Source organism: Hyla sarda, chromosome 8 (assembly GCF_029499605.1).
Source record: "Hyla sarda isolate aHylSar1 chromosome 8, aHylSar1.hap1, whole genome shotgun sequence".
NCBI lineage: Eukaryota > Metazoa > Chordata > Amphibia > Anura > Hylidae > Hyla > Hyla sarda.
The window spans coordinates 15,732,618-15,758,858 of record NC_079196.1 but is presented as its reverse complement, the minus strand read 5'-3'; the positions used below and the strand labels follow the sequence as shown (position 1 = coordinate 15,758,858).

Here is a 26,241-nt window from a genome sequence, read left to right as displayed (position 1 = left end):
AAAAAAACAACATTTTTGGTTCTGCACATGTCTAGGAAGAACCCAACTGTGGTGTCCCAGTACGGGAGGTGTTACCCCGTGCTTCTGATGTCCTGTCAGGCAGCTTCCTTCAGTGTCCCCAAGGCCCCCTGCACTTGTTTCCCCATTGTAAATATGTTTTACCATGTAAAGTGTTATAAGCCCTGGGTGGAGCTTCTCTCTTTTTTGCTGAGGTCCAGTGTAGTCTTGTCTAGTGTGTGTGTCCAGAGTTTTGAAAACCTCAAAGTCCAGTCCTGCAGCCGCCATCAAGTCAAGTAAGATAAAGTCACAGCTTTATGAGTCAAGTCAGTCCCTGTCATCTGTCAAGTCAGCGGGGTCTGCATTCAATTGTCCAGTCCTACTACAAGTCCAAGCAAGCCCTTAAGGTCTCTGCGTCACTGGTCACCTCCTTGGGCCCTGGCTGATCTGTATAGACTTTACCATCTGTCTACCCTCAGTAAAGCTTCCGCTGTCCGTAACTTGGCATCTGAGTCATTATTGCCCCTGTGCCTAGCCCAGGATCTAGTGGTGTACCTACAGGTGGTTATAGGCTAAACTGCGCCCTGGCGTCACAAATACAGGGGGTTAATGCCATCTGCCCCTAGGATAACAATATCTGCCCTGCACCACACACCCCTCCACCACAAGTGTGGTGGCCCAGTACAGGAGATGTTACCCCGTACCCTTGCTGTCCTGCCAGGCAGCTTCCTTCAGTGTCCCCAGGGCCCCTTGTACCTGTTTCCCCCCTGTACATATGTTCTGCAGTGTATTGTATTATAAAATGTCTTGTATCTTTAAGAGTTATGTCATGTGATTGTTACCCAGGAGGTACCAGTGACCAGGTGACCACAAGAGTGACCTATGGGCTCCCTGCTGGTTTCCCCCATATAAGCCCTGGGTGGAGCTTCTCTCTCTTCTGCTGAGGTCCAGTGCAGTCTTGTCTAGTCTGTGTGTCCAGAGTTTTGGAGACCTCAAAGTCCAGTCCTGCAGCCGCCATCAAGTCAAGTAAGATAAAGTCACAGCTTTATGAGCCAAGTCAGTCCCTGTCATCTGTCAAGTCAGCGTGGTCTGCATTCAATTGTCCAGTCCTACTACAAGTCCCAGCAAGTCCTTAATGTCTCTGCGTCACTGGTCACCTCCTTGGGCCCTGGCTGAACTGTATAGACTTTACCACCTGTCTACCCTCAGTAAAGCTGCTGTTGTCCGTAAGTTGGCATCTGAGTCTTTACTGCCCCCGTGCCTAGCCCAGGATCCAGCGGTATACCTACAGGTGGCTATAGGATAAACCACGCCCTGGTGTCACGAATACAAGGGGTGTTGCCATCTGCCCTTAGAGTAACAACATCTGCCCTGCACCACACAACCACCATGATACTATTCTATTATACACTACACATTGAAAACTACAACCCCCAATATCATCTGAAATGACCATGATACAATTCTGTTATACACTAAACATAGAAGACTACAACCCCCAATATCACCTGACCCCAGACATGACCATGATACAAATATATTATACACTACACATAGACGACTACAACCCCCAATATCACCTGACATGACCATGATACAATTCTATTATACGCTATACATAGAAAACTACAACCCCCAATATCACCTGACATGTCCATGATACAATTCTATTATACGCTATACATAGAAGACTACAACCCCCAATATCACCGACCACCAGTCATTACAATGAAACAATTATATACCATACATAGAAGACTACAACCCCCAATATCACCCGACGTTACCATAATACAATTATGGTATACACTATATATAGAAAACTACAACCCCCAATATCACCAGACATAACCATAAACACTTCTAATATTCTCTATACATAGAACACTACAACCCCCAATATCACCTGACCACATAGTCACACCTGACTATGATAGAATTCTATTATACATAGAAGACTACAACCCTAACATGGATGATCATCGGATATCATCATAATATCATTCCATTTGACTCTGTTCATATAAAGCTACAACCCCCAACATGATCTACCACTGGACATGACCATAATACAATTCTGTTACACTATATAGAAAGAACACTACAACCAATATATTTCCAATAAACTCTCTATACATAAAACACTACAACCCCCAGCGGTTTATTCTCCATCAGGGTCAGTCATGACGCTTCTGCACACTCACCAGGAATAGGACAACGGCTCTTTGTGCGCACATTATAGTTTCATTTTGCGGCAGATCACATGGCATGAAATCAGCCGCATGTTATCAGGCCAGATTTCTACTAAGACATCAGGATCCATCAGACCAGGCCATGTTTATCCACAAAAATCTGTATCCATCTGACCAGGCCATGTTTCTCTATAGATCTGTATCCATCTGACCAGGACATGTTTCTCTATAGAGATCTGCATCCATCTGACCAGGTCATGTTTCTCTATAGATCTGTATCCATCTGACCAGGACATGTTTCTCTATAGAGATCTGCATCCATCTGACCAGGTCATGTTTCTCTATAGAGATCTGGATCCATCTGACCAGGACATGTTTCTCTATAGAGATCTGGATCCATCTGACCAGGCCATGTTTCTCTATAGAGATCTGGATCCATCTGACCAGGACATGTTTCTCTATAGAGATCTGGATCCATCTGACCAGGACATGTTTCTCTATAGAGATCTGGATCCATCTGACCAGGACATGTTTCTCTATAGAGATCTGGATCCATCTGACCAGGCCATGTTTCTCTATAGAGATCTGGATCCATCTTACCAGGCCATGTTTCTCTATAGAGATCTGGATCCATCTGACCAGGCCATGTTTCTCTATAGATCTGGATCCATCTGACCAGGCCATGTTTCTCCACAGACATCTGGACCCATCTGACCAGGTCATGTTTCTCTATAGAGATCTGGTTCCATCTGACCAGGCCATGTTTCTCCACAGAGATCTGGATCCATCTGACCAGGTCATGTTTCTCTATAGAGATCTGGATTAATCTGACCAGGCCATGTTTCTCCTCAGAGCGGGATCCATCTGATCAGGTCATGTTTCTCCACAGACATCTGGATCTATCTGACTAAGACATGTTTCTCCACAGACATCTGGATCCATCTGACCAGGCCATGTTTCTCCACAGACATCTGGATCCATCTGACTAGGCCAAGTTTCTCCACAGAGATCTGGATCCATCTGACCAGGCCATGTTTCTCTACAGAGATCTGGATCCATCTGACCAGGCCATGTTTCTCTATAGAGATCTGGATCCATCTGACCAGGTCATGTTTCTCTATAGAGATCTGGATCCATCTGACCAGGCCATGTTTCTCTATAGAGATATGGATCCATCTTACCAGGTCATGTTTCTCCACAGAGATTTGGATCCATCTGACCAGACCATGTTTCTCTACAGAGATCTGGATCCATCTGACCAGGCCATATTTCTCCACAGTATTAGTAGGAGAAAGAGTGGGGGCACTCATGGGGTTAATACAATGTAACGCTTCTAATTGAGCTGGGATATGAAGGTCTGATATACCTCTACATATGGCGGTCCGAGTGCCCTGATATAGCGACCACCTGCGGGGTGCATATTAAGAAGGTTGCAGTATCATGAATGGTATGTAAAAGAAAGTAGTATGCACTCACCGCTAGGCTTCGGTCGTTAGTCCGTGGAGTTCGGGGACATGGGTGAAGTCGGCGTCTTCTAGGAGCACTCGGAGGCTAGCGCCTAGCGGTGAGTGCGTACTACTTTCTTTTACATACCATTCATGTTTTTCCACAGACATCTGGATCCATCTGACAAGGTCATGTTTCTCTATAGAGATCTGGATTCATCTGACCAGGCCATGTTTCTCCTCAGATCTGGATCCATCTGACCAGGTCATGTTTCTCCACAGACATCTGGATCCATCTGACTAAAACATGTTTCTCCACAGACATCTGGATCCATCTGACCAGGCCAAGTTTCTCCACAGAGATCTGGATCCATCTGACCAGGCTATGTTTCTCTACAGAGATCTGGATCCATCTGACCAGGCCATGTTTCTCTATAGAGATCTGGATCCATCTGACCAGGCTATGTTTCTCTACAGAGATCTGGATCCATCTGACCAGGCCATGTTTCTCCACAGAGATCTGGATCCATCTGACAAGGTCATGTTTCTCCACAGAGATCTGGATCCATCTGACCAGGCAATGTTTCTCTATAGAGATCTGGATCCATCTGACCAGGCCATGTTTCCTTATAGAGATCTGGATCCATCTGACCAGGCCATGTTTCTCCTCAGAGATCTGGATCCATCTGATCAGGCCATGTTTCTCCTCAGAGATCTGGATCCATCTGACCAGGCCATGTTTCTCTACAGAGATCTGGATCCATCTGACCAGGCCATGTTTCTCCAAAGAGATCTGGATCCATCTCACCAGGCCATGTTTCTCTATAGAGATATGGATCCATCTGACCAGGCCATGTTTCTCCACAGAGATCTGAATCCATCTGGCCAGGCCATGTTTCTCCAAAGAGATCTGGATCCATCTGACCAGGCCACGTTTCCCTATAGAGATCTGGATCCATCTGACCAGGCCATGTTTCTCCTCAGAGATCTGGATCCATCTGACCAGGCCATGTTTCTCCTCAGAGATCTGGATCCATCTGACCAGGCCATGTTTCTCTATATAGATCTGGATCCATATGACCAGGCCATGTTTCTCTATAGAGATCTGATCCATCTGACCAGGCCATGTTTCTCTATAGAGATCTGGATCCATCTGACCAGGCCATGTTTCCCTATAGAGATCTGGATCCATCTGACCAGGCCATGTTTCTCTATAGAGATCTGGATCCATCTGACCAGGCCATGTTTCCCTATAGAGATCTGGATCCATCTGACCAGGCCATGTTTCCCTATAGAGATATGGATCAATCTGACCAGACCATGTTTCTCCACAGACATCTGGATCCATCTGACCAGACCATGTTTCTCCACAGACATCTGACCAGGTCATGTTTCTCTACAGAGATCTGGATCCATTTGGCCAGGCCATGTTTCTCCACAGACATCTGGATCCATCTGACCAGGTCATGTTTCTCTATAGAGATCTAGATTCATCTGACCAGGCCATGTTTCTCCTCAGATCTGGATCCATCTGACCAGGCTAAGTTTCTCCACAGAGATCTGGATCCATCTGACCAGGCCATGTTTCTCCACAGAGAACTGGATCCATCTGACCAGGTCATGTTTCTCCACAGAGATCTGGATCCATCTGACCAGGCCATGTTTCTCCACAGAGAACTGGATCCATCTGACCAGGTCATGTTTCTCCACAGAGATATGGAACCATCTGACCAGGCCATGTTTCTCTACAGAGATCTGGATCCATCTGACCAGGTCATGTTTCTCCGCAGAGATCTGGATCCATCTGACCAGGCCATGTTTCTCTATAGACATCTGGATCCATCTGACCAGGCCATGTTTCTCCACAGAGATCTGGATCCATCTGACCAGGCCATGTTTCCCTACAGAGATCTGGATCCATCTGACCAGGCCATGTTTCTCTACAGAGATCTGGATCCATCTGACCTGGCCATGTTTCTCTATAGAGATATGGATCCATCTGACCAGGTCATGTTTCTCTATAGAGATCTGGATCCATCTGACCAGGCCATGTTTCTCTATAGAGATATGGATCCATCTTACCAGGTCATGTTTCTCTATAGAGATCTGGATCCATCTGACCAGGCCATGTTTCTTCACAGAGATCTGGACCCATCTAACCAGGCCATGTTTCTCCACAGAGATCTGGATCCATCTGACCAGGTCATGTTTCTCTATAGAGATCTGGATTAATCTGACCAGGCCATGTTTCTCCTCAGAGCGGGATCCATCTGATCAGGTCATGTTTCTCCACAGACATCTGGATCTATCTGACTAAGACATGTTTCTCCACAGACATCTGGATCCATCTGACTAGGCCAAGTTTCTCCACAGAGATCTGGATCCATCTGACCAGGCCATGTTTCTCTACAGAGATCTGGATCCATCTGACCAGGCCATGTTTCTCTATAGAGATCTGGATCCATCTGACCAGGTCATGTTTCTCTATAGAGATCTGGATCCATCTGACCAGGCCATGTTTCTCTATAGAGATCTGGATCCATCTTACCAGGTCATGTTTCTCCACAGAGATTTGGATCCATCTGACCAGACCATGTTTCTCTACAGAGATCTGGATCCATCTGACCAGGCCATATTTCTCCACAGTATTAGTAGGAGAAAGAGTGGGGGCACTCATGGGGTTAATACAATGTAACGCTTCTAATTGAGCTGGGATATGAAGGTCTGATATACCTCTACATATGGCGGTCCGGGTGTCCTGATATAGCGACCACCTGCGGGGTGCATATTAAGAAGGTTGCAGTATCATGAATGGTATGTAAAAGAAAGTAGTATGCACTCACCGCTAGGCTTCGGTCGTTAGTCCGTGGAGTTCGGGGACATGGGTGAAGTCGGCGTCTTCTAGGAGCACTCGGAGGCTAGCGCCTAGCGGTGAGTGCGTACTACTTTCTTTTACATACCATTCATGTTTTTCCACAGACATCTGGATCCATCTGACAAGGTCATGTTTCTCTATAGAGATCTGGATTCATCTGACCAGGCCATGTTTCTCCTCAGATCTGGATCCATCTGACCAGGTCATGTTTCTCCACAGACATCTGGATCCATCTGACTAAAACATGTTTCTCCACAGACATCTGGATCCATCTGACCAGGCCAAGTTTCTCCACAGAGATCTGGATCCATCTGACCAGGCTATGTTTCTCTACAGAGATCTGGATCCATCTGACCAGGCCATGTTTCTCTATAGAGATCTGGATCCATCTGACCAGGCTATGTTTCTCTACAGAGATCTGGATCCATCTGACCAGGCCATGTTTCTCCACAGAGATCTGGATCCATCTGACAAGGTCATGTTTCTCCACAGAGATCTGGATCCATCTGACCAGGACATGTTTCCCTACAGAGATCTGGATCCATCTGACCAGGCCATGTTTCTCCAAAGAGATCTGGATCCATCTGACCAGGCCATGTTTCCCTATAGAGATATGGATCAATCTGACCAGACCATGTTTCTCCACAGACATCTGGATCCATCTGACCAGACCATGTTTCTCCACAGACATCTGACCAGGTCATGTTTCTCTACAGAGATCTGGATCCATTTGGCCAGGTCATGTTTCTCCACAGACATCTGGATCCATCTGACCAGGTCATGTTTCTCTATAGAGATCTAGATTCATCTGACCAGGCCATGTTTCTCCTCAGATCTGGATCCATCTGACCAGGCTAAGTTTCTCCACAGAGATCTGGATCCATCTGACCAGGCCATGTTTCTCCACAGAGAACTGGATCCATCTGACCAGGTCATGTTTCTCCACAGAGATCTGGATCCATCTGACCAGGCCATGTTTCTCCACAGAGAACTGGATCCATCTGACCAGGTCATGTTTCTCCACAGAGATATGGAACCATCTGACCAGGCCATGTTTCTCTACAGAGATCTGGATCCATCTGACCAGGTCATGTTTCTCCGCAGAGATCTGGATCCATCTGACCAGGCCATGTTTCTCTATAGACATCTGGATCCATCTGACCAGGCCATGTTTCTCCACAGAGATCTGGATCCATCTGACCAGGCCATGTTTCCCTACAGAGATCTGGATCCATCTGACCAGGCCATGTTTCTCTACAGAGATCTGGATCCATCTGACCAGGCCATGTTTCTCTATAGAGATATGGATCCATCTGACCAGGTCATGTTTCTCTATAGAGATCTGGATCCATCTGACCAGGCCATGTTTCTCTATAGAGATATGGATCCATCTTACCAGGTCATGTTTCTCTATAGAGATCTGGATCCATCTGACCAGGCCATGTTTCTTCACAGAGATCTGGACCCATCTAACCAGGCCATGTTTCTCCACAGAGATCTGGATCCATCTGACTGGGCCATGTTTCTCTATAGAGATCTGGATACCTCTGACCAGACCATGTTTCTCCATAGAGATCTGTATCCATCTGAATGTTTCTCTATAGAGATCTGGATCCATCTGACCAGGCCATGTTTCTCTATAGAGATCTGGATCCATCTGACCAGGCCATGTTTCTCTATAGAGATCTGGATCCATCTGACCAGGCCATGTTTCCCTATAGAGATCTGGATCCATCTGACCAGGCCATGTTTCTCCTCAGAGATCTGGATCCATCTGATCAGGCCATGTTTCTCCTCAGAGATCTGGATCCATCTGACCAGGCCATGTTTCTCTACAGAGATCTGGATCCATCTGACCAGGCCATGTTTCTCCAAAGAGATCTGGATCCATCTCACCAGGCCATGTTTCTCTATAGAGATATGGATCCATCTGACCAGGCCATGTTTCTCCACAGAGATCTGAATCCATCTGACCAGGCCATGTTTCTCCAAAGAGATCTGGATCCATCTGACCAGGCCACGTTTCCCTATAGAGATCTGGATCCATCTGACCAGGCCATGTTTCTCCTCAGAGATCTGGATCCATCTGACCAGGCCATGTTTCTCCACAGAGATCTGGATCCATCTGACCAGGCCATGTTTCTCTATAGAGATCTGATCCATCTGACCAGGCCATGTTTCTCTATAGAGATCTGGATCCATCTGACCAGGCCATGTTTCCCTATAGAGATCTGGATCCATCTGACCAGGCCATGTTTCTCTATAGAGATCTGGATCCATCTGACCAGGCCATGTTTCCCTATAGAGATCTGGATCCATCTGACCAGGCCATGTATCTCCACTGCTCAGTGAACTATAGATAGAACATCTAAAGTTCCATGCATAGCAGGATGCATAGCACTAGATGAAATATGAAGGGTTGAAGCAACAATGACACCTACCGTACTTACAAACAGCCTCTTATACAGAACAGAGGAGAAAATCTTATACTGTGCACAATAAGAAGACAAGTATACAGGTGAAACTTGAAAAATTAGAATATTGTGCATAGTTAATTTATTTCAGTAATGCAACTTAAAAGGTGAAACTAATATATGAGAGAGGCTCATTACATGCAAAGCAAGATAGTTCAAGCTGTGATTTGTCATAATTGTGATGATTATGGCTTACAGCTCATAAAAACCTGAAAGCCCCCCCCCCCAAATTACTATGATTTGGGGAGCCATGTCATCTACTGGTATTGGTCACTGTGCTTCATTAAGTCCGGGGTCAACGCATCCATCTACCAGGAGATTTTGGAGCACTTCATGCTTCCTCTTCTTTTAAAGGGGTATTCCGGGTTTATGCATCTTATCCCCTTTCCAAAGGATAGGGGATAAGATGTATGATCGCAGGGGTCCCGCCGCTGAGGACCCTCGCGATCTCGGTACAGCCCCCGGAATTCTGTGACGTCACGCCACGCCCACTCCATTCATGTCCTATGGATAGGGGATAAGATGTATAAACCCGGAATACCCCTTTAAGTTGCATAAATGAAATACAATAGACTTTTGCACGATATTAAAACATTTTGAGTTTCACCTGTAGAACACAGGAGAGGTTCTGGTTGCAGAGCATTTGTCTATATTCTGCCAGACACGTGCGGAGTGAAGAAGAAATCATTGTCAGATAAAGTGACAACTGCATGAGACATCATAGGAATAATAGGAATATCATAACATCATAGGAATAAATAGGAGAAAGGAAAGCTGAGTCCACTGTGAGACAACTGAAGTCAACATATCCCCCATGATAAAGATAATGGCTGCCGCATGTGTCAAGGAAATACCAGTTAATTGTCCCATAATGTCAGGGTTGATGCTTTTGCTGAAAGCTAAAATCTGAAACAACCCGATCATTGGACATGATAATCATAAAACACTTTGGGTATGCTCTATACATACAACACTACAACCCTCAACATGGCCGACCACTAGACATGATCATAATACAATTCTGTTATACTCTATCAGCATAGAACATTGGACCTATTAATGTCCGGCTTCTGGTAGACTTCACTTTCAGGATCTCTGTTATGTGACTGTACAGCTGCAGGATCCAGTATGACTCAGGGATGTGCAGCTGCAGGATCCAGTATGACTCGGGGATGTGCAGCTGCAGGATCCAGTATGACTCGGGGATGTGCAGCTGCAGGATCCAGTATGACTCGGGGATGTGCAGCTGCAGGATCCAGTATGACTCGGGGATGTGCAGCTGCAGGATCCAGTATGACTCGGGGATGTGCAGCTGCAGGATCCAGTATGACTCGGGGATGTGCAGCTGCAGGATCCAGTATGACTCGGGGATGTGCAGCTGCAGGATCCACTATGACTCGGGGATGTGCAGCTGCAGGATCCAGTATGACTCGGGGATGTGCAGCTGCAGGATCCAGTATGACTCGGGGATGTGCAGCTGCAGGATCCAGTTTGACTCGGGGATGTGCAGCTGCAGGATCCTGTTTGACTCAGGGATGTGCAGCTGCAGGATCCAGTATGACTCAGGGATGTGCAGCTGCAGGATCCAGTATGACTCAGGAATGTACTGCTTGTTCCATATGCCTTGGTACCTTATATCCATGGAAGTAGTAATAATGGTACAAAAACTCACCTGCCGGCCTGCCCTGTTGTTGTGCAGCCTCATACGGGCGTGAATGTCCCTGTAAAGTTCCCGAGAATCCAAGAAGTCCCTGGAGAACCTTTCTCCATAATCCACATCGGGACTGCATCCTCCCCACTCCCAAGAGTCCTGGGGCCCGGGGGCCTCTGCTGGCATGTTCTCCATTACCCCGTGTACCATGCCCTTCCCTCGGTTCATTGCCTCCATTTGCAGTCTGTGTAATTTGGCTCTGAAGGCTTCCTCGTCTCCTCTCCTCTTCTCATCACAGCCGCAGGATTTTAATTTACCCATGGAACAAGCGTTGGAGACGGCGTGCACCACCCCGGCAGCAGCGATGGCATAAGCGTAGGCACTTTCTCTGAAGCCTGGAGGAAAAAAGAGAGATCAGTAAAATGGATATAATTGTAGCAAACTGTCAGAAGTATTAGATCTACCGGGTTTTAGAATCTGGATTTACCGGGAGCAGGCAGAAAGCGGTAAAACGATGAAGGCTGATGCACAAACTATACTAAACATTTGCAGAACTTTTCATTTCACAGGGGATGTGTAGAATAGTTCAGGTCCCTGTGATTATCCCTGTATTTAAGATATAATTTATCTTTTAACATTTGTTCCATCAGTACTTTTCACTTGTCCTTTAGCTTACGGGTGTAATCTAGCTTCTATGATTTTTCCATACACAAAAAAGGAAATCCCTTTTGCTTCTATCTCTATAGCACACCCTCAGATGCTGAAGCACCATGAAGGACATTATAGAGCAGTACTAAGCACCATAAGCTGCAAACCCAACACCAGGTAAGTTATGTAATGTCCCAGTACAGAACATAGTCCTGCACTACACTTAGGTCCTGTCAGGTTGAATCCCTCAGGGACCTGGGGCTCTCCTGCAGTGTCTCCCCTGCTGTTAGTACAATGTTATTTGTTGTAATAGGTATATAGTCAGTATGCTAATGTATAGACAGTATAAAGGACCTTTGGAGGACTAATGTAATTGTGTAAAGGACCTTTGAGATGTCACATGTTATGTTTATGTTATCACATGTTACCCAGAGAGCACCAGTTAAACACATGACCTGCAGCTTGACCTATGGGCTTCTTGCTCAGCCTCCCTCTATATAAAGGGGCAGCCATTACAATCTCTCTCTTTCTGCTGAGGAACTGCAAAGCACAGACATCACAGATCCTGTGTCCAGTACACCTGGAGGCCATAAAGCCTGCACACCAGCCACATTGTCAGTAAGTCAACTCATCTATGTCTGCTGTCTCCACCAAAGTCAAGTCAATTATAGTCAGAGGGCTGTATTGCAAAAGTACTGCAAGTCCCAGCAAGCTGCACGGCCCTTTCCGTGTTACTGGCCACCTCTCTGGGATTCTGGCCGAGCTGTAAAAACTTCATCAACTGTCTAACCTCAGTAAAGCCTCCGTTAAACCAAAACCTGGTCGTGGACTCTCATTTCACTGCCTAGCCATTGGAATAGCGGAGATATTGTTTGGGTGGTTCCCGATACCCGAAAACCACTCTGGCGTCACGAACATTAGGGGTTAATAACACCTTGCCCCTGGGGTTAATACCATCTGCCCCATCCACCTACACCACTACACCCCGTGATCCCGCCATTCACCATGGCTCATCACAGAGATAACACTTTCAGAAGCTTCACTGTCTTCCTTACTCTGTCTCATTCTGCAGATCCCTTTTCCCCCTTCCATAGACTTCTATGGGCAGCTGAGCTGATCTGTCTTCAGACTGACATGAGCAAGTTTTTCACAGTTATGATGAGTTTAGAATGAATAGGGAGCAGGAATGTAGCCTGATAAAAGGAGGAATAGGTCATATTCTCTGATAAGATATATTACAAAGTTTCTGAGGTTTGCTTGTTCTATTGATTTATGCAAAGTGCAGTGATCATTTAAACCCTTCCTCTCTCATACAAGTTGTTGCTGAAAATGATCAAAGGAGGATTTCAGGAATCAGTCTAAAGGAACAGGCGGAGCACCGTCAGTAAACTGCAGCCAAATACAAACATGTCCAAACCCACAACTCATTGATCCTTAGCATACAGTGGCTATAACAGCAAATGACCAGCTCTGCCACCATTGTGTAAACAGGAAGGCAAAACTTCAGGGATCAAAAAATCTAAAATTGTATTACTGAGCAGTGGAGAAACATGGTCTGGTCAGATGGATCCAGATCTCTATAGAAAAATGTGGCCTGGTCAGATGGATCCAGATCTCTGTAGAGAAACATGTCCTGGTCAGATGGGTCCAGATCTATATAGAGAAACGTGGCCTGGTCAGATGGGTCCAGATCTCTATGGAGAAACATGGCCTGGTCAGATGGGTCCAGATCTGAGGAGAAACATGGCCTGGTCAGTTGGATCCAGATCTCTATGGAGAAACATGTCCTGGTCAGATGGATCCAGATCTCTATAGAGAAACATGTCCTGGTCAGATGGATCCAGATCTCTGTAGAGAAACATGGCCTGGTCATATGGATCCAGATCTCTGTAGAGAAACATGGCCTGATCAGATGGATCCAGATCTCTATAGAGAAACATGGCCTGGTCAGATGGATCCAGATCTCTATAGAGAAACATGGCCTGGTCAGATGGATCCAGATCTCTATGGAGAAACATGGCCTGGTCAGATGGATCCAGATCTCTGTAGAGAAACATGGCCTGGTCAGATGGATCCAGATCTCTATAGAGAAACATGGCCTGATCAGATGGATCCAGATCTCTATAGAGAAACATGGCCTGGTCAGATGGATCCAGATCTCTATAGAGAAACATGACCTGATCAGATGGATCCAGATCTCTATAGAGAAACATGGCCTGATCAGATGGATCCAGGTCTCTGTGGAGAAACATGACCTGGTCAGATGGATCCAGATCTATAGAGAAACATGGTCTGGTCAGATGGATCCAGATCTCTATAGAGAAACATGTCCTGGTCAGATGGATCCAGATCTATAGAGAAACATGGCCTAGTCAGATGGATCCAGATCTCTATAGAGAAACATGGCCTGGTCAGATGGATCCAGATCGCTATAGAGAAACATGGCCTGGTCAGATGGATCCAGATCTCTGTAAAGAAACATGGCCTGGTCAGATGGATCCAGATCTCTATAGAGAAACATGGCCTGGTCAGATGGATCCAGATCTCTATAGAGAAACATGGCCTGGTCTGATGGATCCAGATCTCTATAGAGAAACATGGCCTGGTCAGATGGATCCAGATCTCTGTGGAGAAACATGGTCTGGTCAGATGGATGCAGATCTCTATGGAGAAACATGGCCTGGTCAGATGGATCCAGATCTATAGAGAAACATGGCCTGGTCAGATGGATCCAGATCTCTGTTGAGAAACATGGCCTGTTCAGATTGTTCTAGATCATGCTGATGGAAGAGGCAAGATCTGGTTGGTACAAACAGCATGAATTTTTGACCTTCTGCAGTTCAGGCTGGTGGAGAAGGTGGCATGGTGGAGGGAATGTTTTCTAGGTGCACCCCGACTCCTCTGATACCTGTGGAGTGATGTTTGGACTGTAGGGCTTATCTATGCATTGTGGCCAACTAAGTTCACCCCTTCAAGGCAGCTGTTTTCTCTATGAGAAATGAGACTGTCAGTAGGACAATTCGCCATCCACACAGGTCTTATAGTCATGGGTTGTTTCTAGGGACATGACGTCCTTCGCAGTCCCCAGTTCTCAATCTATAGACATCTCTGGGATGGGGTAAAAAAGGCTGTAGAGCTTGTCAGGACCTCCATGCTGGGAGTAGTGATCCTGTCCACATGGGTAAATAATAAATATTCCTGCAGAACAATTTTATCACCTAGTGCCACGGAAAATTGCTGCGGTATTGGAGGCCGAAGGAGGGTCAACATGGGGGGGGGGGGGGGGGAATCTAATATAGTGACCAGTGTATCTGCCCCAACCAGAGCCCCTGGAGTTGATGACTATCGCAGGTCATGGAGTAATAGCGGGGCCTGTACACAGTGAATGTGCCCGAGGTGTTAATAAGAATACATGTGAATTCCTTCCCGTGACATTATATTAACAGCTGTCAGCCCGTGTGCGCTCCCTCAGATACGCCGCTGCCGGCCGACTCTTAGATTTTATCAGTCGATGCTCATGTTGGAGCAGATCATCTCCAATGTGTCTCCATGTTGTATGTGTGAGATGTTTATACTCCTGTAATGATATTAGATATAATAGACTCTGGTGGTCGTTCCACATATCGTTTTGCCACGTGACAGTCGGCGCGGCGGTATGTGTTTTTTCTTCAGGTTTTGGCAGCTCCTTACAATACATTCTTTACATTAATCCCCTTTATCGACTCTTCTGTTTACCAACCTTCCTGTGCAAAGTGGTTGAAGATGGAGCCAGGGCCGTCCTTCCACATGCTTCCCCAGGCTACCGGCCCGAACATGTCTCCCCTATCAAACCAACACATACCCCCCCCCCCCCTTCTTCCATGCAAACTCCTCCTAAACTGAGGGTGAACCTGCCTCGGCTGAAAACCAACCACGTATCCCAACTTGTCGCAATTCATCCAAACACCTTCTGTCTCTGTAAAGAAAAAAAATACCCGGGTGTGTGATGGGTATAAAGAGAAAAGAGACTGTGGAATTTGTACACATCCATGTCTGAGGGGTCTACTAAAGGGGATGTGCATAGTCCAGTAAGTATTCACCCCCTGGACTTTTTTACATTCTTTCACGGTATAATCGTAGATTCAATTTATTTCATTGGGATTTAATGTAATGGACGAACATAGAATAGTCTATCATTTGGAAGCAGAGGGAAATATTAAATGAAATAAAAATCTCAATAGTGCTGAGTGCCTATGTATTTATCCCCTTTACTGTGAAATCATTAAAGGGGTATTCCAGGGAAAAACGTTTTTTTATATATATCAACTGGCTCCAGAAAGTTAAACAGATTTGTAAATTACTTCTATTAAAAAATCTTAATCCTTCCAATAATTATCAGCTGATGAAGTTGAGTTGTTCTTTTCTGTGTGTCAACAGTGCTCTCAGCTGACATCTCTGTCTGTCTCGGGAACTGCACAGAGTAGAAGAGGTTTGCTATGGGCATTTTCTTCTACTCTAAACAGTTCCCGAGACAGGTGTCATCAGAGAGCACTTAGGCAGAAAAGAAAAACTCAACTTCAGCAGCTCATAAGTACTGAAAGGATTAAGATTTTCTTTTTTTGATAGAAGTAATTTACAAATCTGTTTAACTTTCTGGAGCCAGTTGATATATATATAAAAAAAAGTTTTTTCCTGGATAACCCCTTTAAAGGGGTACTCTGCTGCCCCAGCGTTTGGAACATTTTGTTCTGAACGCTTGGAGCGGGCAGTGGGGTCGTGACATCACGGTCATGCTCCTTGTGACATCACGCCCCGCCCCCTCGATGCAGGTTTATGGGAGGGGTCGTGACTGCCGCCACACCCCCTCCCATAAACCCGCATTGAGGGGGCGTGGTGTGATGTCACGAGGGGCATGGTGTGATGTCACGAGGGGCACGACCCCACCCGCCCGCACCAAGTGTTCTAAATGAACCCCGGGTGCTGCACAGAGATCGCAGGGGATAAGATGTCTAAGGGCGGAGTACCCCTTTATCAAACATCTGGTGTGACCAATTGCCTTCACACATCACATGATTAGTAAATAGGCTCCACCTGTCTGCAAATTTAATCTCAGCACAAATACACCTGTTCTGTGAAGGCCTCAGAGTTTGTTAGAGAGCATTACTGAACAAACAGCAGCATGAAGACCAAGGAGCTCACCTAACAGGTCAGGGATAAAGTTGTGGAGAAGTATAAAGCAGGGTTAGGTTATAAAAAAAAAAAAATCTCAAACTTTGAACATCTCACAGAGCACCATAAAATCAGAAAACTGGCAAACCGGGGAAGGAGGAACTTCTAAACTTCGGAAATTATGGTGCAACAGCCTCCAACAGTATTCAATGGGATTCTGCTGCACCGTGCACACGGCAAAATTTCCGCGGCAGAAACATCTGGGGCAGAAATGGAGATTTCAACCCCGACCAAAAGAATGAACAAGTCATTTCTTTCTACGGAATCCGCTCTGAACTGCATTGCCGTCTATGAAGATGGCACATTTACAAACGGACCTAGAGCCGGCTATTTGCAAAATGTCCGCCCGTGTTTTCCAAGCGGACATTCCACTAACATTCTACAAATATTCTGCTGCATGAACGTAGCCTGAGGGGGAATTAGGTATTCAGCCTCTGGATATAAAGCAGAGAATGATCTCATTCATTGACGGAAAGCAGAGATCTTGAAATTTTTTGGAAATTGATAGATAAGGCTTTTAGAAAGTTCCTGGGTTTTAATCAGGATTAGAAAATCATTGCGGCTTTAAAAAAAAATAAAATAAAAAAAAACAGCACCACACCTGTCTTCAGGTTGTGTGTGGTATTGCAGCTCAGTTTTATTGAAGTAATGGGAGCCAAGTTGTAATACCACACACAACCTAATGACAAGTGTGGCACTGTTTTCCTTAACCTATATAACTCCTTTACATCCTTGTTTAGATAAAACTGGGAACCCTCCCTAAAACAGAGATACACGGTGGAAATCCATTGAGTTGTACGTAATGTAGAGTTGGCCATTATATGTGGTCAGGGAGCTCGTCTCCGCGTTCCGGGTGATGCCCCCCCCCCGCCCACGAGGCGATCTTATACGCAGAACGTGAAGGAATCACTCTCCTCCGTGTGTATAAATATCCGAGGCCACAAATTATTTAGCAGCGAGGAGCACGCACCAATGGGCTGATGGTGAGGAAGTGGGAAAAAGGATGAAATATAGATGGGACCTGTCACTTCTAATCTGGACGGATGATTCACCGGCACATTCTGTACAAAAACCAGCGTCCCCCAGAGGAGCGCGGAGCCATTACCGAGGACAAGTGTGAGCAGGCGGCTAAAGCCAAACGGTGACTCTGTTCACACCTCTGTGCCTCTCCTCCACTGACCTCCTCACAAGGCTCCACAAACATATACACCGCAGATGCATAGCAACATAGATGTTGCAAAACTACAACTCCCAGCATGCCCGGACAGCCATTGGCTGTCCGGGCATGCTGGGAGTTGTAGTTTTGAAACAGATGGAGGGCCACAGATTGGAGCCCACTGATCTACCGTGTCCTATAAGATGCAGCTTACAAAGTTTGTAAAAGTTTAAGAAACCTAGGAGACAGATTGAAGCTGCATCTCATAGGAATACACTGAGACTCTATAGTGTGAGTCAGTGTTTCCCAACCAGTGTGCCTCCAGCAGCTGAAGAACAACAACTACTGCCCAGGCATGCTGAGAGTTGTAGCTTTGCAACAGCTGGAGGTCTACAGTTTGGAGACCACTGATCTATCGTGTCCTATAAGATGCAGCTTACGAAGGTTGTAAAATGGAAGAAACCTAGGAGACAGATTGAAGCTGCATCTCATAGGAATACACAGAGACTCTATAGTGTGAGTCTGTGTTTCCCAACCAGTGTGCCTCCAGCAGCTGAAGAATAACAACTACTGCCCAGGCATGCTGAGAGTTGTAGCTTTGCAACAGCTGGAGGTCTACAGTTTGGAGACCACAGATCTATCGTGTCCTATAAGATGCAGCTTACAAAGGTTGTAAAATGGAAGAAACCTAGGAGACAGATTGAAGCTGCATCTCATAGGAATACACTGAGACTCTATAGTGTGAGTCAGTGTTTCCCAACCAGTGTGCCTCCAGCAGCTGAAGAATAACAACTACTGCCCAGGCATGCTGAGAGTTGTAGCTTTGCAACAGCTGGAGGTCTACAGTTTGGAGACCACTGATCTATCGTGTCCTATAAGATGCAGCTTACAAAGGTTGTAAAATGGAAGAAACCTAGGAGACAGATTGAAGCTGCAGCTCTTAGGAATACACTGAGACTAAATAGTGTGAGTCAGTGTTTCCCAACCAGTGTGTCTCCAGCTGTTGAAAAATGAAAACTACTGCCCGGGCATGGTGAGAGTTGTAGCTTTGGAATACCTGGAAGTCCACAGTTTGGGGACCACTGGTCTACTGTGTCCTATGAGATGCAGCTTTACAAAAGCTTGGAGTAAAGGAGAAACCTAGGAGACAGATTGAAGCTGCATCTCATAGAAATACACTGAGACTCTAAATTGTGAGTGTTTCCCAATCAGTCTGCTTCCAGCTGTTGAAAATATATAAACTACTGCCCTGGCATGGGGAGAGTTGTAGCTTTGAAACAGCTGGAGGTCCATAGTTTGGAGACCACTGGTCTACTGTGTCCTATGAGATGCAGCTAACAAGAGTTTAGAGAAAAGGAGAAACATGGAGACAGATTGAAGCTGCATCTCATAGGAATACATTGAGACTCTATAGTGTGAGTCAGTGTTTCTACAACTGCTGTCCGGGCATGCTGGGAGTTGTAGCTTTGCAACAGCTGGAGGTCCAAAGTTTGGAGATCTACCGTGTCCTATATGATGCAGCTTACAAAGGTAGTAAAATGGGAGAAACCTGGGAGAAAGATTGAAGCTGCATCTCATAGGAATACACTGAGACTCTATAGTGTGAGTCAGTGTTTCCCAACCAGTGTGCCTCCAGCTGTTGAAAAACTACTATTTCTGCCCGGGCATGCTGAGAGTTGTAGTTTTGACACCAAACCTGATAGGGAAATACTGCCTTACATTGATTGTATGTTCCCAAATGTAATTATATTATAGGACAGACTTCCAGGAGACCAGGATCTATGGCAATCTATTTCCTACCATTCGACTAGATGGTATATGAGTTATTGCAGCCACTTTGGCCAGCTTTATATTACTCCACATCTCACCTTCCCGTGAACCAAGCGCCCACCTCTATTTGTAAAACAACTTTTACGGCATTGGCTAAAGGGTAAAACTTTCCAAGACTGAACCATGTAGTGCTGCGCCTTGTAAACTAGAAGGTGGTGGATTTATAGTAGCTACAAAATAGATTTGTAAGAAAACCAACAATTTGACAGGAAACTGAGGGCAGCAAAGACAAATATCCCGAGAGTCATATACAGAAGTGACACCTCCGGAGCAGCGCTCTCACTGCACAAATCACTTCATATCCACAGAATAGAGACTGAGCTTGATGGATACACTTAGGAACGACCCTTAGGATACAGGAGAAGGACACTCTGACACTTGGGGTACAGGATAATGACACTTGGGGTACAGGATGATAACACTTGGGGTACAGGATAATGACACTTGGGGTACAGGATGATAACACTTGGGGTACAGGATGATAACACTTGGGGTACAGGATAATGACACTTGGGGTACAGGATGATAACACTTGGGGTACAGGATGATAACACTTGGGGTACAGGATAATGACACTTGGGGTACAGGATAATGACACTTGGGGTACAGGATAATGACACTTGGGGTACAGGATGATAACACTTGGGGTACAGGATAATAACACTTGGGGTACAGGATGATAACACTTGGGGTACAGGATGATGACACTTGGGGTACAGGATGATAACACTTGGGGTACAGTATAATAACACTTGAGGTACAGGATGATAACACTTGGGGTACAGGATGATGACACTTGGGGTACAGGATGATAACACTTGGGGTACAGGATGATGACACTTGGGGTACAGGATGATAACATTTGAGGTACAGGATAATAACACTTGGGGTACAGGAGAATGACACTTGGGGTACAGAATGATAACACTTGGGGTACAGGATGATGACACTTGAGGTACAGGATAATGACACTTGGGGTACAGGATGATAACACTTGGGGTACAGGATAATAACACTTGGGGTACAGGATGATAACACTTGGGGTACAGGATGATAACACTTGGGGTACAGGATAATAACACTTGGGGTACAGGATGATAACACTTGGGGTACAGAATAATGGCTCTTGAGGTACAGGATGATAACACTTGGGGTACAGGATAATAACACTTGGGGTACAGGATGATAACACTTGGGGTACAGAATAATGGCACTTGAGGTACAGGATGATAACACTTGGGGTACAAGATAATAATACTTGGGGTACAGGATGATAACACTTGGGGTACAGAATAATGACACTTGAGGTACAGGATAATAACACTTGGGGTACAGGATAATGACACTTGAGGTACAGGATGATAACACTTGGGGTACAGGATAATAACACTTGGGGTACAGGATGATAACACTTGGGGTACAGGATGATGACACTTGGGGTACCGGATGTTGACACTTGTGGTACAGGATGATAACACTTGGGGTACGGGATGATAACACTTGGGGTACAGGATGATAACACTTGGGGTACAGGATGATAACACTTGAGGTACAGGATGATAACACTTGGGGTACAGGATAAGGACACTTGGGGTACAGGATGATGACACTTGGGGTACAGGATAAGGACACTTGGGGTACAGGATGATGACACTTGGGGTACAGGATGATGACACTTGGGGTACAGGATAATGACACTTGGAGTACAGGATGATAACACTTGGGGTACAGGATAATAACACTTGGGGTACGGGATAATAACACTTGGGGTACGGGATAATGACACTTGGGGTACAGGATAATGACACTTGGGGTACAGGATGATGACACTTGGGGTACAGGATGATGACACTTGGGGTACAGGATGATGACACTTGGGGTACAGGATAATGACACTTGGGGTACAGGATGATGACACTTGGGGTACAGGATAATGACACTTGGGGTACAGGATGATGACACTTGGGGTACGGGATAATGACACTTGGGGTACAGGATGATGACACTTGGGGTACAGGATAATGACACTTGGGGTACAGGACAATAACACTTGGGGTACAGGATAATAACACTTGGGGTACAGGATGATGACACTTGGGGTACAGGATAATGACACTTGGGGTACAGGATGATGACACTTGGGGTACAGGATAATGACACTTGGGGTACAGGATGATGACACTTGGGGTACAGGATGATGACACTTGGGGTACAGGATGATGACACTTGGGGTACAGGATAATGACACTTGGGGTCCAGGATGATAACACTTGGGGTGCAGGATGATGACACTTGGGGTACAGGATAATGACACTTGGGGTACAGGATGATGACACTTGGGGTACAGGATGATAACACTTGGGGTGCAGGATGATGACACTTGGGGTACAGGATAATGACACGCTGATACTTTGGTCCAGGATAATAACAGCTCAGTATCTCGGCCTGTCCTCTCCTGGGGGGCCCCCATGGCCCCCCGGCTCTGTCCTGTCTAGCCCGGCTCATATACTTATGACGTCAGAGTAACCTGGAGCTCTTCTAATAGACAGAGAACTATAATGTGGGGGGTGAGGGTTATCCTGGGGGTCACACAGGACATGAGGGAGCGTCGTGTGGTCTTTATCTGGGGGCAGACATCTTTGTTTCTCCTCCATAGTAAAGTGAGCAGAGATCAGATTAGGAGACAAGAGCGATCAGACGCCCGAGACACAGATCTGCTGTCATCCAGGAATGGGGAGCCGCAGGTCATAAGTGAGAGGTGTGTCTGCCACACAGGAATGTGTCCGCTGTCCGGCCAGGAACACTCGGAAAAATCTATACTGGGACCCCCACCTACCCTATATAATGGTACCCCACCTATATAATGGGACCCCACCTACCCTATATAATGGTACCCCACCTAGATAATGGGACCCCACCTACCCTATATAATGGTACCCCACCTATTTAATGGGCCCCCCACCTACCCTATATAATGGTAACCCACCCATATAATGGTACCCCCACATATCCTATATAATGGGACCCCCACCTATATACTGGGACCCCCACCTACCCTATATAATGGGACCCCCACATATCCTATATAATGGGACCCCCACCTATATACTGGGACCCCACCTACCCTATATAATGGTACCCCACCTATATAATGGGACACCCACCTACCCTATATAATGGGACCCACCTATATAATGGGACGCCCACCTACCCTATATAATGGTACCCCACCTATTTAATGGGCCCCCCACCTACCCTATATAATGGTAACCCACCTATATAATGGTACCCCCACCTACCCTATATAATGGGACCCCCACCTACCCTATATAATGGGACCCCCACATATCCTATATAATGGGACCCCCACCTATATACTGGGACCCCCACCTACCCTATATAATGGTACCCCACCTATATAATGGGACACCCACCTACCCTATATAATGGGACCCCCACCTACCCTATATAATGGTACCCCACCGATATAATGGGACCCCCACCTACCCTATATAATGGGACCCCCACCTACCCTACATAATGGTACCCCACCTATATAATGGGACCCCCACCTACCCTATATAATGGGACCCCCACCTACCCTATTTAAAGGTACCCCACCTATATAATGGGACCCCACCTACCCTATATAATGGGACCTCCACCTATATAATGGGACCCCCACCTACCCTATATAATGGTAACCCACCTATATAATGGTACCCCCACCTACCCTATATAATAGGACCCCACCTATATAATGGGACCCCCACCTACCCTATATAATGGTACCCCACCTATATAATGGGACCCCCACCTACCCTATATAATAGGACCCCACCTATATAATGGGACCCCCACCTACCCTATATAATGGTACCCCACCTATATAATGGGACCCCCACCTACCCTATATAATGGGACCCCCACCTACCCTATATAATGAGACCCCACCTATATAATAGGACCCCCACCTACCCTATATAATGACACCCCCACCTATATAATGGGACCCCACCTACTCTATATAATGGGACCTCCACCTATATTATGGGACCCCCACCTATATAATCGGAACCCCACCTACCCTATATAATGGGACCACCACCTATATAATGGGACCCCCACCTATATAATGGGACCCCCACATACCCTATATAATGGGACCCTCACCTACCCTATATAATGGGACTGCCACCTATATAATGGGACCCCCACCTACCCTATATAATGGGATCCCCACCTACCCTATATAATGAGACCCCCACCTATATAATGGGACCCCACCTACCCTATATAATGGTACCTCCACCTATATAATGGGCCCCCCACCTACTCTATATGATGGGACCCCACCTACCCTATATAATGTTGTGACCCCCACCTATATAATGGGACCCCCACCTACTATATATAATGGGACCCACCTACCCTATATAATGGGACCCCCCCTACCCTATATAATGGGACCCCACCTACCCTATATAATGAGACCCCCACCTATATAATGGGACCCCACCTACTCTATATAATGGGACCTCCACCTATATTATGGGACCCCACCTATATAATGGGACCCCACCTACCCTATATAATGGGACCCCCACCTATATAATGGGACCCCCACATACCCTATATAATGGGACCCCCACCTACTCTATATAATCGGACTGCCACCTATATAATGGGACCCCCACCTACCCTATATAATGGGACCCCCACCTACCCTATATAATGAGACCCCCACCTATATAATGGGACCCCCACCTACCCTATATAATGGGACCTCCACCTATATAATGGGACCCCCACCTACTCTATATGATGGGACCCCACCTACCCTATATAATGTTGTGACCCCCACCTATATAATGGGACCCCCACCTACTATATATAATGGGACCCACCTACCCTATATAATGGGACCCCAACCTACCCTATATAATGGGACCGCCACCTATATAATGGGACCGCCACCTACTCTATATGATGGGACCCCACCTACCCTATATAATGGGACCACCACCTATATAATGGGCCCCCACCTACTATATATAATGGGACCCCACCTACCCTATATAATGGGACCCCCACCTACTCTATATAATGGGACCGCCACCTATATAATGGGACCCCCACCTACCCTATATAATGAGTCCCCACCTATATAATGGGACCCCCACCTACCCTATATAATGGGACCCCCACCTATCCTATATAATGGGACCCCCACCTACCCTATATAATGGGACCCCCACATACCCTATATAATGGGACCCCCCACCTACCCTATATAATGGGACCCCCACCTATATAATGGGACCCCCACCTATCCTATATAATGAGACCCCACCTATATAATGGGACCCCCACCTACCCTATATAATGGGACCCCACCTACCCTATATAATGGAACCCCCACCAACCCTATATAATGGGACCCCCACCTATATAATGGGACCCCATCTACCCTATATAATTGGACCCCCACCTACCCTATATAATGGGACCCCCACCTATATAATGGGACCCCCACCTACCCTATATAATGGGACCCCCACCTATATAATGGGACCCCCACCTACCCTATATAATGCTGGGGGCCCTTGTGCCCAGGGGCCGTTGCTATATTCAGCTACTTCCCCACTCTTACGTCCCACTAAGTTAATTTTATACAGTGGTCTCCAAACTGTGGACCTCCAGTTGTTGCAAAACTATAACTACCAGCATGCCCGGACAGCCAACGGCTGTCCAGGCATGCTAGGAGTTGTAGTTTTGGAATTGGGTCCACAAAGAACGACGCTCTTTGTAGTCGCCTACCACTCCGGCATGTCACAGGTCTTTGTCCTGGAATGACTCCATCCTCCTCAGGGAGCTGCGTCATCCTGCAACATTTACATTGACGAAAACCGTTACGAGTGCGGGAAGTGATTTGCGCCGTCCATGTAAATCGTTGGGAAACGTCCAATCTCAGGCCCGGGGCCACAGTTATGTTGCAGCCGACACTTGGAGATACAAAATAGGGGGAAATTTATCAAAACCTGTGGAGAGGCAAAGTTGCCCATAGCAACCAATCAGATCGCTTCTTTCATTTTGCAGAGGCCTTGTTAAAAATGAAAGTAGCGATCTGATTGGTTGCTATGGGCAATTGAGCAACTTTACCTCTCCACAGGTTTTGATATATCTCCCCCATACTGTATATGGGGGTATATACATGCTCCACTGCCACCCAAAATCGCCATTTTGCACCGCCTACATCACAGTCATTGGGGGGGGGGAAAAAGTTTCTGTGACCGCAACCAGAAATCCATCATAGATCCATTTCTGGCGAATATCAGGTCACGTCGCTGCGACTAGTTGTTCGCAACACAGACCACAATTTCTTTGATTAGCTGCAATGCCATCAGCGCCATACAGCGATTTTGGGCTGCAACAAACGTATAATTTGTTACGCGTCAATTCGCACTACAGAATCTCCACCTGGAGTTATTCCGGGCAGAGAGTCCATCTGGTGCGGACGACCGACTGAATCAGGACCGCTCAGACATCCACCATCTCTAAAGACGCCAATGCATTTCCGATCGGACTCTGCCGAAACAATAAACACGTTCATTCTTTTGGTAGGTACGGAATTTCCACAGCGGAGAAATTCTGCAATGTGAACAGTGCAGCAGAATGGGTGGCTGCTGCACGGGAATTTTTTTAGCAGATTTCGGTTTGGAAATTCTGCAGTGCGCATGGGCCACTAGGCTGGGTTCATACGTC

The 26,241-nt window shown here is 46.3% G+C and overlaps 1 protein-coding gene across 1 annotated transcript in view; it reads right to left on the bottom strand.

The window, feature by feature from the left end:
* Positions 1 to 26,241, bottom strand: part of WNT10A (Wnt family member 10A) — a 47,616-nt gene that overhangs the window by 11,492 nt on the left and 9,883 nt on the right. Inside the window, exon 3 of the mRNA XM_056536611.1 lies at positions 10,656 to 11,029. Within this exon, the coding sequence (XP_056392586.1) occupies positions 10,656 to 11,029 (374 nt within the window). The remainder of the gene's footprint in view (positions 1 to 10,655; positions 11,030 to 26,241) is intronic.